The sequence below is a fragment of the Raphanus sativus genome, chromosome 9 (assembly GCF_000801105.2).
Source record: "Raphanus sativus cultivar WK10039 chromosome 9, ASM80110v3, whole genome shotgun sequence".
Classification (NCBI taxonomy): Eukaryota; Viridiplantae; Streptophyta; class Magnoliopsida; order Brassicales; family Brassicaceae; genus Raphanus; species Raphanus sativus.
The window spans coordinates 21,633,811-21,647,351 of record NC_079519.1 but is presented as its reverse complement, the minus strand read 5'-3'; the positions used below and the strand labels follow the sequence as shown (position 1 = coordinate 21,647,351).

Sequence of the window (13,541 nt, the reverse complement as noted above, 5' to 3'; positions counted from 1 at the left end):
TTGAAAGTACTTTAAAAAATATATTTTCAATTTTTAATATTTATTTTTCATCAGATCTTGATATTTTTCCTATTATTTTTCCCTTCACAAATATAGAATTTTCAGATTTAATCTGGATGTTGTTCCGAGGGAAACTTTTAAATTGGTAGATACAAAATCAACACTTTATACTGAGATACATAGTTTGAACATCGAAAGGACTACACCACAAGTAGAATTAATGATCCTACTGTCAATCTCAAGATGATGGTGTTTCACAGATGATTTTTGGAAAGATGATGATTTTTTTCTCCGGATAAAGTTTACAGTAAAATAGTTAACTGGACTGATGCGTGCAAGAAATGTCAGAATTAGTCTTTCCTCTCTTTATACGAAGATTGAACCGTTGCTATAGACAATCGAGTGTATGAAGAACTTACGTCAGTTTTAGGTTATGTTTGCAATAGATTATCATAATTGGTGAAGATAGTTTCAGAACTAGAAGAATTATCAGCTTTTACAAGTTATTTGGAAGATATCAAAACCCTTAAAAAAACTTTTAGCTCAAAGATCATCTATATACTTAGGACACAAAATTTAAAAGCTGGCAGTATTACACGTACTATCAGGAAACATACGTCTTTGTTGTTGATCTCCTGGTTTGGTTTATAGGATTAATATGAGTGTGTTTTTTTAAGTTGGATGATGGAAGAAAAGATATTTATTTTTCATTCTTTTTTTTTGGTCAATATTTATTTTTCATTCTATAAAATTTTAAAGTCCAATCCCAAAAATTTATCCTTTAATTTGTTATTTTAATCTTTAAATATTATATTTGTGATAAGAAAAAAAAACTTTTTGGATTATCCTAGGATATTTCTCAGAAAATAATCATCTTTTAAAAATAAAATTAGAATTCCCCAAAATAAATAATACTATTCAAATCTTCTTGTCATCAGTTTCTTCGTCTCTGTTCAATTTCTTCCTCGCGAAGGATACAAAAATCAAAAATCAAAAGAGGCTCTTAAAAAGGAGACATCATCTCTATTGCCCTTAGAAAGAAACGTTGAATCGAAACAGCGATGGCGGGTCGACACGGATCGCAGGTCATGACGATGACGGTGACCAATACTCCATCGGCAGATCTAGCCTTCACTAATCTCGCGTACTGCTCATCTTCCGATCTCCGTCAGTTCTCCGTTCCCGGTTCCGATCTCTTCCTCGCCAACGTCGCCGACACCTTCATTCTCTCCCTATGATATCCTTTTTTATATTGACGAGATCCATTTGTTAACATTGCGATTCCAAATGCGATCTCATGAGTTGATTGTTTCCACCAATTTTGTACGCACATCTCAATTCTCTCTCTGAATCATCGGATCTGAAATTCGAATATCCGCCATCTAAGTGTTTCGTGGATGATCAAAATCTAGAATCCTTAGGGTATGTTTAACTGTTCAATTAATAATCTTGTTACTAGATCTCGTCGATGACTAGGTTAGCTTACAATAAGTCGATTATAAATTAGATCTCCTAGCAAATGTTGAACTTGTTCCTTGTGTTGTTGTTCTCTTGGCAATGGTGTTTCTATTTTTAATTTTGTGAACTTAACTGGTGATTACTGGGCATGGAAGCATCCGTGATGGAAACCTTGCTCTCAATGCTATTCAAAGGAGGCATGCTAGAGTTTCCACTGGTGACATGGTTTCTGTTAGCAGGTAATTTTTATTTGTATATATTTTCTACTGCACCCTTCTGGCGTCAGGACCTTTTTGGTTTCTTGAAAAAAAAAAGAAAACTTTTGCTCGCAGATTTGTTCCTCCTGAAAATTTCGAGCTGGCTATGCTGACGCTCGAGTTAGAATTTGTTAAGAAAGGGACTAAAAGCGAGCAGGTTTTTTTGTTAATATCTATTATGTGTTTCTTGGGAACTTTGCAGCTTGTGATTTTGGATTTAACTTTCTCTGTACAATATTACTTCGACAGGTTGATGCTGCTCTCCTTACAACCCAGCTTAAGAGGAAATACACCAACCAGGTAGAGAGATTCTTCTTCAGCAGTGTCTGTTGTTGTTATATTTTTGATCTCTTAATATACATGAGTCTCATGCTCTGGTTGAAACATTCATCACCTGGTAGAAACGATGGTTCCTAAACAGCAAAGGTCTATAGAAGACAAAGTTAGCTGGTATAGATTTTCCAGTTGAAGCAATGTTTACAATGATTCATTCTCGTTATTTTTTTCTGCTGAAACAGTGGTTTTTAGTGCATCCATTTGGTGACTCTTCTGCAAATCCTGTAATTATGGGTTATTTACGCTGTGTTTTTAGATTATGTAGTATCCTTTATATGTTTATTGGCATTTAGTTCTTCTCAAAATTAAATTAGCCCTGATTTATTGGAATGATGCACACTACTGCAGGTCTTGACTGTAGGCCAGAAAGCGACGTTTGAGTACCATGGAACTAATTACATTCTTACAGTCAATCGAGCGGATGTAGAGGGTCAAAATCAATCTAATGGCATCGAAAGAGGGATGCTTTCTCCAGATACATATATTGTTTTTGAAGCATCAAACGCAAGTGGCATAAAGGTCTGATTTCAATACACTATGTAGAGCTATGTGTTGTAAATCAGTCGCTCTTAACAGTTCCTATCAGCTGATGATTCAATTTTACATTTGAAATAGCAAACATAATTCACATCTGATATATGTTATTTTTTGGAAACAGATGTAGGTTATCTTGTATCATTTTTAACTTGTACGTTCTTATGCAGATTGTTAACCAACGAGAAGCTGCTAGCAGCAATATATTCAAGCACAAGGAATTTAACCTTGAGTCACTGGGGATAGGTGGTTTGGGTGCAGAGTTTGCTGATATATTTAGAAGAGCTTTTGCTTCTCGTGTATTTCCTCCTCATGTCACGAGCAGGTTCTGTGATTTTTCTTTAAGCAAATGTTAGACTTTTGAATGGATTTCCTTTTATAATAGTTTTTCTTGATATTGCAGACTGGGGATAAAGCACGTTAAGGGAATGCTTCTTTTTGGACCTCCTGGTACAGGAAAAACCCTGATGGCACGGCAAATTGGAAAGATGCTGAATGGAAAGGATCCAAAGGTATTTTGATCACTGAGTGATGAATTGCGTACACTACTTGACGGACGCCATTTGCGAGAACCTGTTACTGACTGTTTAGATCTCACATTTTTCTTCATACAGTGGCAGCTTCAAACTCTATTTTATTATTTGATACAACTGTTTTTAATGTTTGATTAACTTAGTTTATTAGTTGATTCGTTACTTTTTTGTTCCAGAAATCAACATGTTTAACGTTTCTGCTGTTATTTTTCCGGCATTTAGATCGTTAATGGTCCTGAGGTGCTGAGCAAGTTTGTTGGTGAGACAGAAAAGAATGTAAGGGACTTATTTGCTGATGCTGAGCAAGACCAGAGGACCCTTGGTAAGTAAAACTTTTCCTGATCTGTGTGTTTGTGTTTTCTCTTTCTTGCCCATATGCTAATGAGGCATTCTTAATATTTTTCTCAGGTGATGCTAGTGAGTTACACGTCATTATTTTTGATGAAATTGATGCTATTTGTAAGGTACACTACTTTTACTATACAGCAGATAAATATTGCTAGCTTGAAGTTGTAACATGCTTTTGATTTTGACTAGCAGCCCCATTGATTCCGGGTAATAGAGTTAGATATAGATAGTTTTATGGGATCTGCTGGTTATGTGAGTTTTAAACAATAAATTTAAAATTGTATGCTTTTTCATTTTCAGTCAAGAGGCTCCACCAGAGATGGCACAGGTGTCCATGATAGTATTGTGAACCAGCTTTTGACAAAGGTCAGTCAAATATCAAGCTAATATCTCTTAGTTCGGTGTTTTAACGGATGTGCCACTTCTTTTCCAGATAGATGGTGTGGAGGCCTTGAACAATGTTTTGCTTATTGGAATGACAAACAGAAAGGATTTGCTTGATGAAGCTCTTTTAAGGTATATCGATCTTGTGGTAATGGATAGCTGCCGATTCTTTTATACTCCAGTTGCATAACCACAATGTATTGAAGTAGGTTTTATACCTTAATTTTCGTTATTGTTCACTGGAGAAGATACTATCCATAGTGTATTCGCTGCTTAAATGAACTCCTAGGATTAGTAGCGCATGCGAGTTTAGACCTTTTATTTTTATTATTTTGACTATAGGCCGGGAAGATTGGAGGTTCAAGTTGAGATAAGCCTTCCTGATGAAGCTGGGCGTTTCCAAATTCTTCAGATTCACACAAACAAGATGAAGGAAAATTCTTTCCTTGGTCATGATATCAATCTCCAAGAGCTTGGTATGTCCTCATAGATGATATTTCTTCAAATCATGAAACGTTTTGTATTTATGTTCTGGGATTCCAATATATCACTGATTAATAAGAAGTTCAAGAAAATTCTCTTCTATTTTGTATTAGGAAGATCTGAGCAATTCAGTTTTTATATTTGACTACATACTTACTAGCATAAATGTTTCATTGACATGATATGCCAATGTTGTCTGGCAGCTGCTCGAACAAAAAATTACAGTGGTGCGGAGCTTGAAGGTGTTGTTAAGAGTGCTACCTCATATGCGTTAAACAGACAATTAAGCATGGATGATCTTACAAAGCCAGTGGAAGAAGAGAATATCAAGATCACTATGGAGGATTTTCTCCATGCAATCCATGAAGTTCAGCCTGCCTTTGGAGCCTCCACAGATGACCTGGAGCGCTGCAGGTAAACTTTCTAAGTGTCCCTGTTTATTTTTTGTTGTTGTTATATCTGTCCAGTTTAATTGTATATCCATCTCCCACTTGGCACACATGTATTGCATGCATAACGTCTGACTTTGATTTACCAATTCCTTAATTTTGATAATTCTGTAGACTTAATGGGATGGTGGATTCTGGTGATCGGCATAATCACATTTACAAAAGAGCTATGCTTCTAGTCGAGCAAGTTAAAGTTAGTAGTAGAAGTCCTCTTGTCACTTGTCTTCTAGAGGGGCCAAGTGGAAGGTATGTTCAGTAGTTTATATAGCCACATTTTTTCTAGCTTGCTGTTTTGCAAGACTTTGCTGATTTTAAAACCTTTTTTGGGCAGTGGAAAAACTGCTTTAGCTGCAACTGTTGGTATCGATAGTGACTTCCCCTATGTTAAGATCGTAAGTGTCTTTCTTTGTACACCATATTTAGACCTTACTATTTGTTTTCTCTTAGTGTGATATTGATTTTCTATTTTGTAGGTCTCTGCTGAAACTATGATTGGTCTTCAGGAGAGCACCAAATGTGCTCACATTGTCAAGGTCTGTGATTTGGAAAGAACTCCTCTAGTGATGTTCTTTTGTTCTGTCAACTACTGACAATCTACTGTATTGGTTTGAATGGAGACAGGTCTTTGAGGATGCATATAAATCACCAATGAGCATCATTATCCTTGATGATATCGAAAGGTTTGTCGTTACCTGACATTTGTTTCCTTTCTAGATTCGGCACAATAATCTTTGTAGCATACTTTCGCAGTTTCTTTCTCCGGCTCAGTATTTGAATTTGTGAAATTGCAGATTGTTGGAGTACGTAGCAATCGGTCCTCGTTTCTCAAACATTATTTCTCAGACGTTAATGGTTCTTCTCAAACGACTTCCTCCAAAGGTGCTGAACATCTCTGATTGTTAATTATCATCCATATTCTTTTATGTTCGATCACTACAAGTTAATGCTGAACATCTCTGATTTGGTAAAATCTTGTGTTGACAGGGGAAGAAACTTCTCGTGTTTGGGACAACAAGTCAACTAACCTTCTTAGACTCTGTTGGTATCTGTGATGCCTTCTCTATCACTTACTCTGTTCCAACATTGAGAACAGAGGATGCAAAGAAGGTAAAAATGGTCTTTAGTAACTCATTGCTTGCCTCATATATCTCTTGTAGTTCCTTAACTATGATATAATTTGAGTCTCTGTCCATTGCCCATCAACTATTGAATCTTGAGTTGGTTTAATTCTTCGTTTTTTGTGTTTTTGCTCAGGTGCTGAAGCAGCTTAATGTCTTCTCGGAGGATGATATCGATGCAGCTGCCGAGGCTCTCGATGATGTATGTTTCTCTTAACATAGTTCTTACCACAGAAATGAAACTGACCAAAAAAAAACAGAACAATCTTCCCTTGTATGTATGCTAACTTCTATACTTTTTTTTTACTGCGTAGATGCCAATCAAGAAGCTGTACATGCTAATAGAGATGGCGGCGCAAGGAGAAGACGGTGGATCCGCAGAAGCTATCTATGCTGGGAGAGAGAAAATCAAGATCACTCATTTCTTCGATTGCCTACAAGACGTTGTCCGATTCTAAAAACTTCCCAGGCAAATCATATTTTCTTCTTCATAAAGCTTTTGAAACAATTGGTTTGGTTATTAACTCTTTGGATTTTATTTTATTTGGTGGATGAATTGAACTGAGAGGGCTTTCTTGTGCTGTTGCATTGTTCTTTTGGTGAATGAGACAATATTGCTTTTGGCTTTTTAGTTACAAAAGCGTTCGTCTTCTTAGCATTCAAAACTTAAATAGATATCTAAGTAATTAAATTCAATTAGTCAACTATAGTAACAAAGGGATAACACAAATAGGGGTTAGACCTATCAAAAACGAAATTGAAACATTACACTATATGATATAAGCCACCTGAATGGCTGGATTTCGAATTCCAACTCGCAGTGATGGTTCAGTTCTCTTTGGTAGTAGTTCACGGGTCATCGCGTTCAAGAACCTCCTTGGCCATTTGGTGTTGTGTTCACCCACCATTAGATTTAAGGCAACTTAAAGTATCGCCTTGATAACATCTTTTTTTCTGACCTACGTACATTTACGATGAGTGCCTTGTCCTACATGTTTTCTCCCTCCTGGTCTCCAGTCCCGCTGTTGAGAATCTCCTTTTCACAAATGCAAATTGTGCTAAAACATAACATGGTTGCAACTTCCAACATTCTTTTAAAAATATTTAGCGTTGTGGAATCAAATACGGAGTTGGAAGCTGCTCATTTGCATAAGAGTGATAAACAAATTTTGCATCACCATAGATTACAAGTTTTAGTTTAGAATTGTCTATTTATTATAAACCTATACAATCAAATATTCATTTTTAGAATGTGCATATTCTAATTGTCATAACATTATGTTTGTAAAAACAAACTATTTCCACGGATTGACTGCAGTGATGATTAGTATGTGTAAGTATATAATGTGTAATTTCAAAAACAAATGTACAAAAATAATTAGGAAATACCTTTAAAAATAGTCAGGAGATTTGTCTTTTATCATCCAGTTAGGAGATTTACACCTGCAAGAAAGCTAAAAGATAAACGTGAGCTCACGAAATCTTGGTTTGTATAATTAAAATATGCATGCACTAACAGTTGTCTCTAGCTCTATCAACATTGATCTAAACCCCGCTCCCCCAGATTAATTCCCAACGCCAGATAATAAATTATATATAACTTCATGTTAATTTCTTATGAAACCAACTAGTTGCAAGCTAATTAAACCCACATAAAGTTTTAGCTGGTGATAAATCATTATTAACTCCTCATACTATGTGTCATATTTATATAGACCACCTAATCATTGATTACTGATCATATCGCATCTTGAAACGTTCCTACTACATATATATGTATATGTAGATGCCTTTTCATGGTGATCCACTTATTCTCTTATACCTTAAGCCTGATTGAGTCTCCATCTTCTTCCTTTTTCTCTTGGCCTTCCCCTATCTTCTCTCTTTTGAACTCCTTTTCATAATTACTGACGAAATTATGTTTTTTCATTAACACTCTTTTTGTGCATAGTATGCTTTGTGATTTATTAAGAGAGGCTTCACCAAAAGATGAAAAAAGCATAGAATCGAAAGAGAGACTGTTCCTCTATTCTTCTACTTTTGCTTTTATCATTTTTTTCTCCAACCAATCTCTAAGATTACAGCTAAATTTCTCGTAAGTCATATACTACTTTTTGTAAACATTAAAACAAAACAAATCAATGCTCTGCTGAGTGCTCGTATATGAAACATATGTAGTTTTGTATATATGATGATCAACTTAGCAATCATTCATTTTTGAATTAAGATACTGTCAAATTATCTAATACCAGCATCAATGTGTTTCTTTTATAGAGTTAAGTTTTCATGCTTGAGATCTTATAATATAAGTTGTAGGCACTGCAAAGGCATAAGTTCCAATCTTGTTCTAAAGAAAAAACCTTATTCATATATCACTTGTGCTATGTACTCTTTTTCCATTATTATCTTCTCCTTTGTTTCGTTCTTTATTTATTTATATATATATATATGAATGTATATGGTTTATTAGTAAATACTAAAACCTTCATGTTTTTTTTGCTAATGAAAAGAAAACTCTGAAGTGGGGGAGAGGAGATTGTTTGCTGGGCTACTTCAACTATTACGTAGAAAAGATACTATTTTTCTGGTAATCAAGTTACAAAACAATAATCCAAGACAAGTTTAGTCTGCTGTTTTGTGATCTCTTCAATATGGCAATGAAAATGAAGGGCATCTACAAAGGCTTCAAATGTATCTCTCAAATGTTTGGTAATCTTTCCCAAATATCCTCCTCGTATATTATCTTAATTTAGTTTCACCTCGTGTTAATACTACTTGAACAATACTAGCTATGCGTCAACATAATTCCATTTTTATGTAGCAAGAACACTTGGTCACTTATACCTAATGTCTATCGAATATAATATTTGCATTCACATAGTTTTTATGTAATAAGAAAGTTTAATCACTTGTACAAAATATACTTTGTTTTATGTAATTATTAGTTTTAAGGGGGTTTCCTTATGTTTCATAAAATAAAACTAATCAATACATTATGAAGTGAAAATAATAATTACTGTGTTTTTTTCAGCCGGGGAGAAAGAGAGTGATGAAATAGAAATTGGGTATCCAACAAATGTAAAACATGTCTCTCATATTGGCTGGGAGGGTTCATCTAGTAGTGGTCCTGGTTGGGTAAGTTCTTTTTGGTTGTTTTCATTTTTTTGCTAATACATATGTGAAATATTAGAGTTATACTAACAAGTAAAACCAAAAATGTTAATAAGTAACTTATAACTAATCTATGAATTTTTTTTATATATTGTGAAGATGAGTGAGTTCAAGGTCGGAGCTGAGGTTTTGTCTCCAAGAGCATCATCGTTCAGTAATGCAAGACCTTCTACTTCTTTTTTCACCTCTTCTTCCACTGGTAACTTCTTCTAATCGGTGTTTTCTCTCCAATGAAAATTGGTCATCTAATGTCTGAATAAGCATTGTGTTAATTAGAGTATAGTAGATAGATAGTTACATTTCGTTGTTTTGTATATGCAGATTTTGATCAAGGATCGAGTAAACGAACAATATCTGATACACTAAGAGATGTACCTCCAATTACTCCAATAAATTTACCAAAACATAGCAACAAGAAAAGTAGTAGAAGAAAGAAGTCAGCTTCATCATCATCATCTCCAAAATCTTCAAGATCATCTATTTTTTCTAAATCTTCGTATAAATCAACTGTATCCCAACTAATCTAAACATATAAGAGTAGGTGCAAGAAAGAAAAAAAATTCAAAAGTTTGATCCCCTTTGTGCATAATTAAGGGGATTTTTTTGCTGATTATATTTTTATTTTACTTCATATATGTGGACATGTATTTGAAGTTTGAATATTTTATGTAAATAAAAAACTAGGAAAAAACATTATTTGAAACTACAGATAAAACTATTTAGAGAAAAAATTCTAAACTTTGACACGATTTTGATATCCAAGTCTCTAAACAAGTATTACACCTTCATTCGGGAGACAATCGTTTATCTCCAGAAAAATGGGTCATATCTTCCAATAGTGAATATTATGTAATGATCAGGGGCAAAGCCAGAAGATCTACCTTATGGGTGCATCATTTAATAAAAAACAAATTTGGAGGGAATCGAATTCGAAAACTATGGATGCACAGTGTGATTTTTACAAATTTAACTAACAAATTATATTGGTTTTAGACTTAAAATTGTAAAGTTTGTTATTTATGTGGGTGCACGTGCACCTTTTGGTGACAAAGTACCTTCGCCCTTGGTAATGATTCTTTTTTAAACTTTAGAAAATTAATTTCTAATGTATTTTTCTATTTTACTTCTAAAACAAAAAAAAAGATTATATATTAAAAAGTGGAACTTGTGCAGATGTATTCCTTTAAAATAGCAATTTCCAATTACATAAGAAAAAAATGAAAATTTGTTATTTTCATTTATTTGTAGAGAAAAATAGCAATTTCTATTATGTGGAAAAAAATAAAGGTAGGCTGAGTCAGTTTCACCTCTATATGTTATTATAAAGGTGAAAATAACAATAAGTTAGAGATGCTCGAAAGAGATAATTGACTCTTAAACTAGATTTATTTTTACATGTGATAGATAAAAAAAGAAGCTATAGACCAAATGACGTATGGCGAGAGAGAAGATTTGGGGAAGCTTATGTTAAGCTCTACTGCGTCGAACTTGTTTCTAGTAGCAGTTCATATCCACTGTGGATAGGGCCTTCATGATCTTGAATTTGACCTCATCAATGGTAAAATCTATAAATAGAACTCTACTTATCAATAAATAGTTCTGATATTTTCTCACCCTTATGCTTTATCTATCTATTATATTAATTTATAATCATATTTTTATCTGCTGATAAAAAGTTATATTTCAATTTTATATGTTCCAACAAAACATGTAACAATAATTGAAATATTATAAACATGTAACATTATTTAAAGTATTATAAATATATATAACGGTATTAGTGTTAGAAAACATGTAAAGATATTCAAAGATTAATTTTTTTTTGCAAAACTATACAGAATCTTTACATTTGAATTTGAACTATATGCCTTTGACATAAGTTTGAATTGAGTATTTAATGGTTTATAATTTAACTTTCAAAATTTTAATATAATGGCTTTAATGTATAGGTACTGTAAATAATCTAAATGCAAACTTTAACATTTTACGATAATACTTTAACACTATTTTAATAAGTTCATATATTTATTATTTTTTAAAATTAATAAGTTTTGTACAAACTATTGCGAGATTTTATTTTAGATATATTAATAAATTGTGACAATAAAATAATCTGTATAAAACTAAAACGTTATGTAATAATGTTGAACAATATGAATTAACAATATGACACAATATATAACATCAAATATTAAATATAGTAACAAATTAATTTATAATAAATTAAAAACCATTTTTCATACATACGAATATCTAAACTTGTTGTCAATGATAAAAAATGACTAAAAATCAAAGTTAAAAGAAAATATAACTCCAACTAATTAAATATTATATCAAAGAAATTTATATAACACAGTAAATTTGTTTAGTTGAATTTTAAATTTAACAAAATTAAGAAACATAATCCATATTTTACCGCAGATAATATTCTAGTTTAACTTAAATACATGAGACTTGACCAACTTTTTCAGTGATTTTACTATCAAAATCTTATTTTTTCTCGTTTTTCATTTAATAAGATATATTTAAAATTTAATATGCAACAGATTTATCATTATTGTAGAGTTTGGCACCGTTGTCTCATTATTTATTCAGTTTTTCGCAATGATTTTAAATCCGGACCGAATCAACGGTCGGATCAGGTTGAACCATGAACCGACAATAATCTGGATTGGGTTAATGCCAAAACCCAATTAAAGTTGAACCAGTTAACAATCTTTATCGAAACGTAAAAACTCGTGAACCGGTGACCCAACGAACCGTCCTAATGTGGTTGTATAGAAACCAAAATTTGTTAATGAAACAATTATTTTTTTAAGTGAAACTATAATTTATTAAAGATTAATAAAGTATCGTCTCTTGTTTTTTATATCTCTGCAACTCATAAATTAAAAGATTCACAAAGTTTAATATTCACGTCAAAGATATTATTTTTGTCATACTTTTCATTTTGTTTAAATTTTATTTTATGATTGTTTTGAAACCTTTAATAATTGAAACATTTACGTTTCTGAAATTTGTATTTGAAAATATAACTTTTACTAAATGTGTATATATATATATATATTTTAAATGTGATGAAGATTAAGAGTGATAAGATCTGAGAATGAAGTTTAAATGTGTTTTTCATATTGATTTTAGATTTAAACTTAAATTATTTTGTTATTTCTGTTACATTTTAATTGTTATCTTAAGTTTTTCTAAATATTATTGCTATTTAAACATTTCATATGATATGATATACTTTTGTAAGAATATGCATATTACTTATAAAATATCATTAAATTCAATTTAATTCAATCAAATCTGATCGACCAAATTCAAATCCGGTAGAACTATGATGATCCATAACCCAAAAAAATCTGTTTTGCCAGTCATTCCGGTTTTAAAAACACTAGTTTTTTGGTATCTGACGCTGTTTTCTGATTTTCTAATATTTATTAATTCTAGTGTTTGACATATGTAATTATAAGATTCTAACATTTGATATATATAATATTTTATTATAGATATCACTTTGATAATTCATTTGTTTAGGTAATTATTGTAAAACCGTGAAGCCTTAGATCTATTAAGTTTTATACTTCTCAAAGTTTTCAAGCTATATCATTAAACATTAGTAAAAACTTTCGCATAAATCCCCCACTAGTGTCAATTTCTTTTTAAAGAGTAAAACACTAATTCTTTTGATCAACTTTATATCATTGTTGAATATTGAAAGAAATAGATTGCATCCTACCACAAAATCCATTAAATAGATATCCGACTCATCAAACTTGGGGGATAAAATTGACCTTTTAAGACGCTAATGATGAGCTAGCTCGACTTACGACTGCTTTTAACCACCAAACAGGGTGACTAAAAACAGCCAGATTAAAAACTTGACTTATCAGCCTGACATCTCAGTCGACAAGAAGAGATTGGAGCAGAGGAACCTAGGGCATCAAAAAAGGCGCCTTGACTATAAAAGAAAGGGAGCAAACAACGAGAAGGAGATCCAAAAACTGATACACGGACTTGGCAACTAGAATTAAGGTTTACTACTTTGTATTCTCGCCGACCCATATTTTCTAGGCTAGTTTTCCTTCGTAACGGCTTATTCTTATCGTTTGTTTTCTTATTTGTAAACAGATAATCTTTCCGTTCAATAGAAAACATCTTTGAAATAACCCACCAACAAATTTTATCTCTTTTATTATAGTCCGATCAAACTCGGTTTAAATAAATACTCAAAAATAAATTATTTAAAATTTGAAAGGTGGAGAGAAATAGAAACTTTTTTTTAAAGAATTTTTTTGAAATTCTCTACAGAAACTCTTTAGTTATTTCAACTTGAGAATAGTTTTAAAACTTAATTATCTAGTTAAACATTAAAATAGCAATATTTATGATTAAGATATTTAATTTAAGTTTTTTGCCGTTGAAAATATTCTTTGTGATCGACTATCTATACGATGAATATGACGGCAT

At 32.2% G+C, this 13,541-nt stretch overlaps 3 protein-coding genes across 3 annotated transcripts in view; all 3 read left to right on the top strand.

Annotated features, from left to right (window-relative positions):
* Positions 1 to 9,291, top strand: part of LOC108823417 (allantoinase) — a 39,188-nt gene extending 29,897 nt beyond the window's left edge. Inside the window, exon 16 of the transcript XR_008938551.1 lies at positions 9,282 to 9,291. The gene's annotated coding sequence lies outside the window, so the exon portion shown is untranslated. The remainder of the gene's footprint in view (positions 1 to 9,281) is intronic.
* LOC108828444 (vesicle-fusing ATPase) lies at positions 953 to 6,551 on the top strand. Its single transcript, XM_018602142.2, has 21 exons — positions 953 to 1,237; positions 1,602 to 1,697; positions 1,791 to 1,872; positions 1,965 to 2,015; positions 2,400 to 2,570; positions 2,756 to 2,910; positions 2,989 to 3,097; positions 3,341 to 3,440; positions 3,527 to 3,582; positions 3,767 to 3,832; positions 3,900 to 3,982; positions 4,193 to 4,326; positions 4,537 to 4,747; positions 4,897 to 5,028; positions 5,114 to 5,174; positions 5,256 to 5,315; positions 5,404 to 5,462; positions 5,574 to 5,661; positions 5,767 to 5,889; positions 6,037 to 6,102; positions 6,215 to 6,551. The coding sequence occupies exons 1-21, from the start codon at positions 1,062 to 1,064 to the stop codon at positions 6,356 to 6,358; spliced, it is 2,223 nt and encodes a 740-aa protein (XP_018457644.1). The 5' UTR covers positions 953 to 1,061; the 3' UTR covers positions 6,359 to 6,551.
* LOC108826960 (CRIB domain-containing protein RIC10) lies at positions 8,423 to 9,604 on the top strand. Its single transcript, XM_018600304.2, has 4 exons — positions 8,423 to 8,609; positions 8,932 to 9,035; positions 9,171 to 9,270; positions 9,393 to 9,604. Exons 1-4 carry the CDS (start codon positions 8,552 to 8,554, stop codon positions 9,596 to 9,598), a joined length of 468 nt encoding a protein of 155 aa, XP_018455806.1. The 5' UTR covers positions 8,423 to 8,551; the 3' UTR covers positions 9,599 to 9,604.
* Positions 9,605 to 13,541: the final 3,937 nt, after the last annotated feature.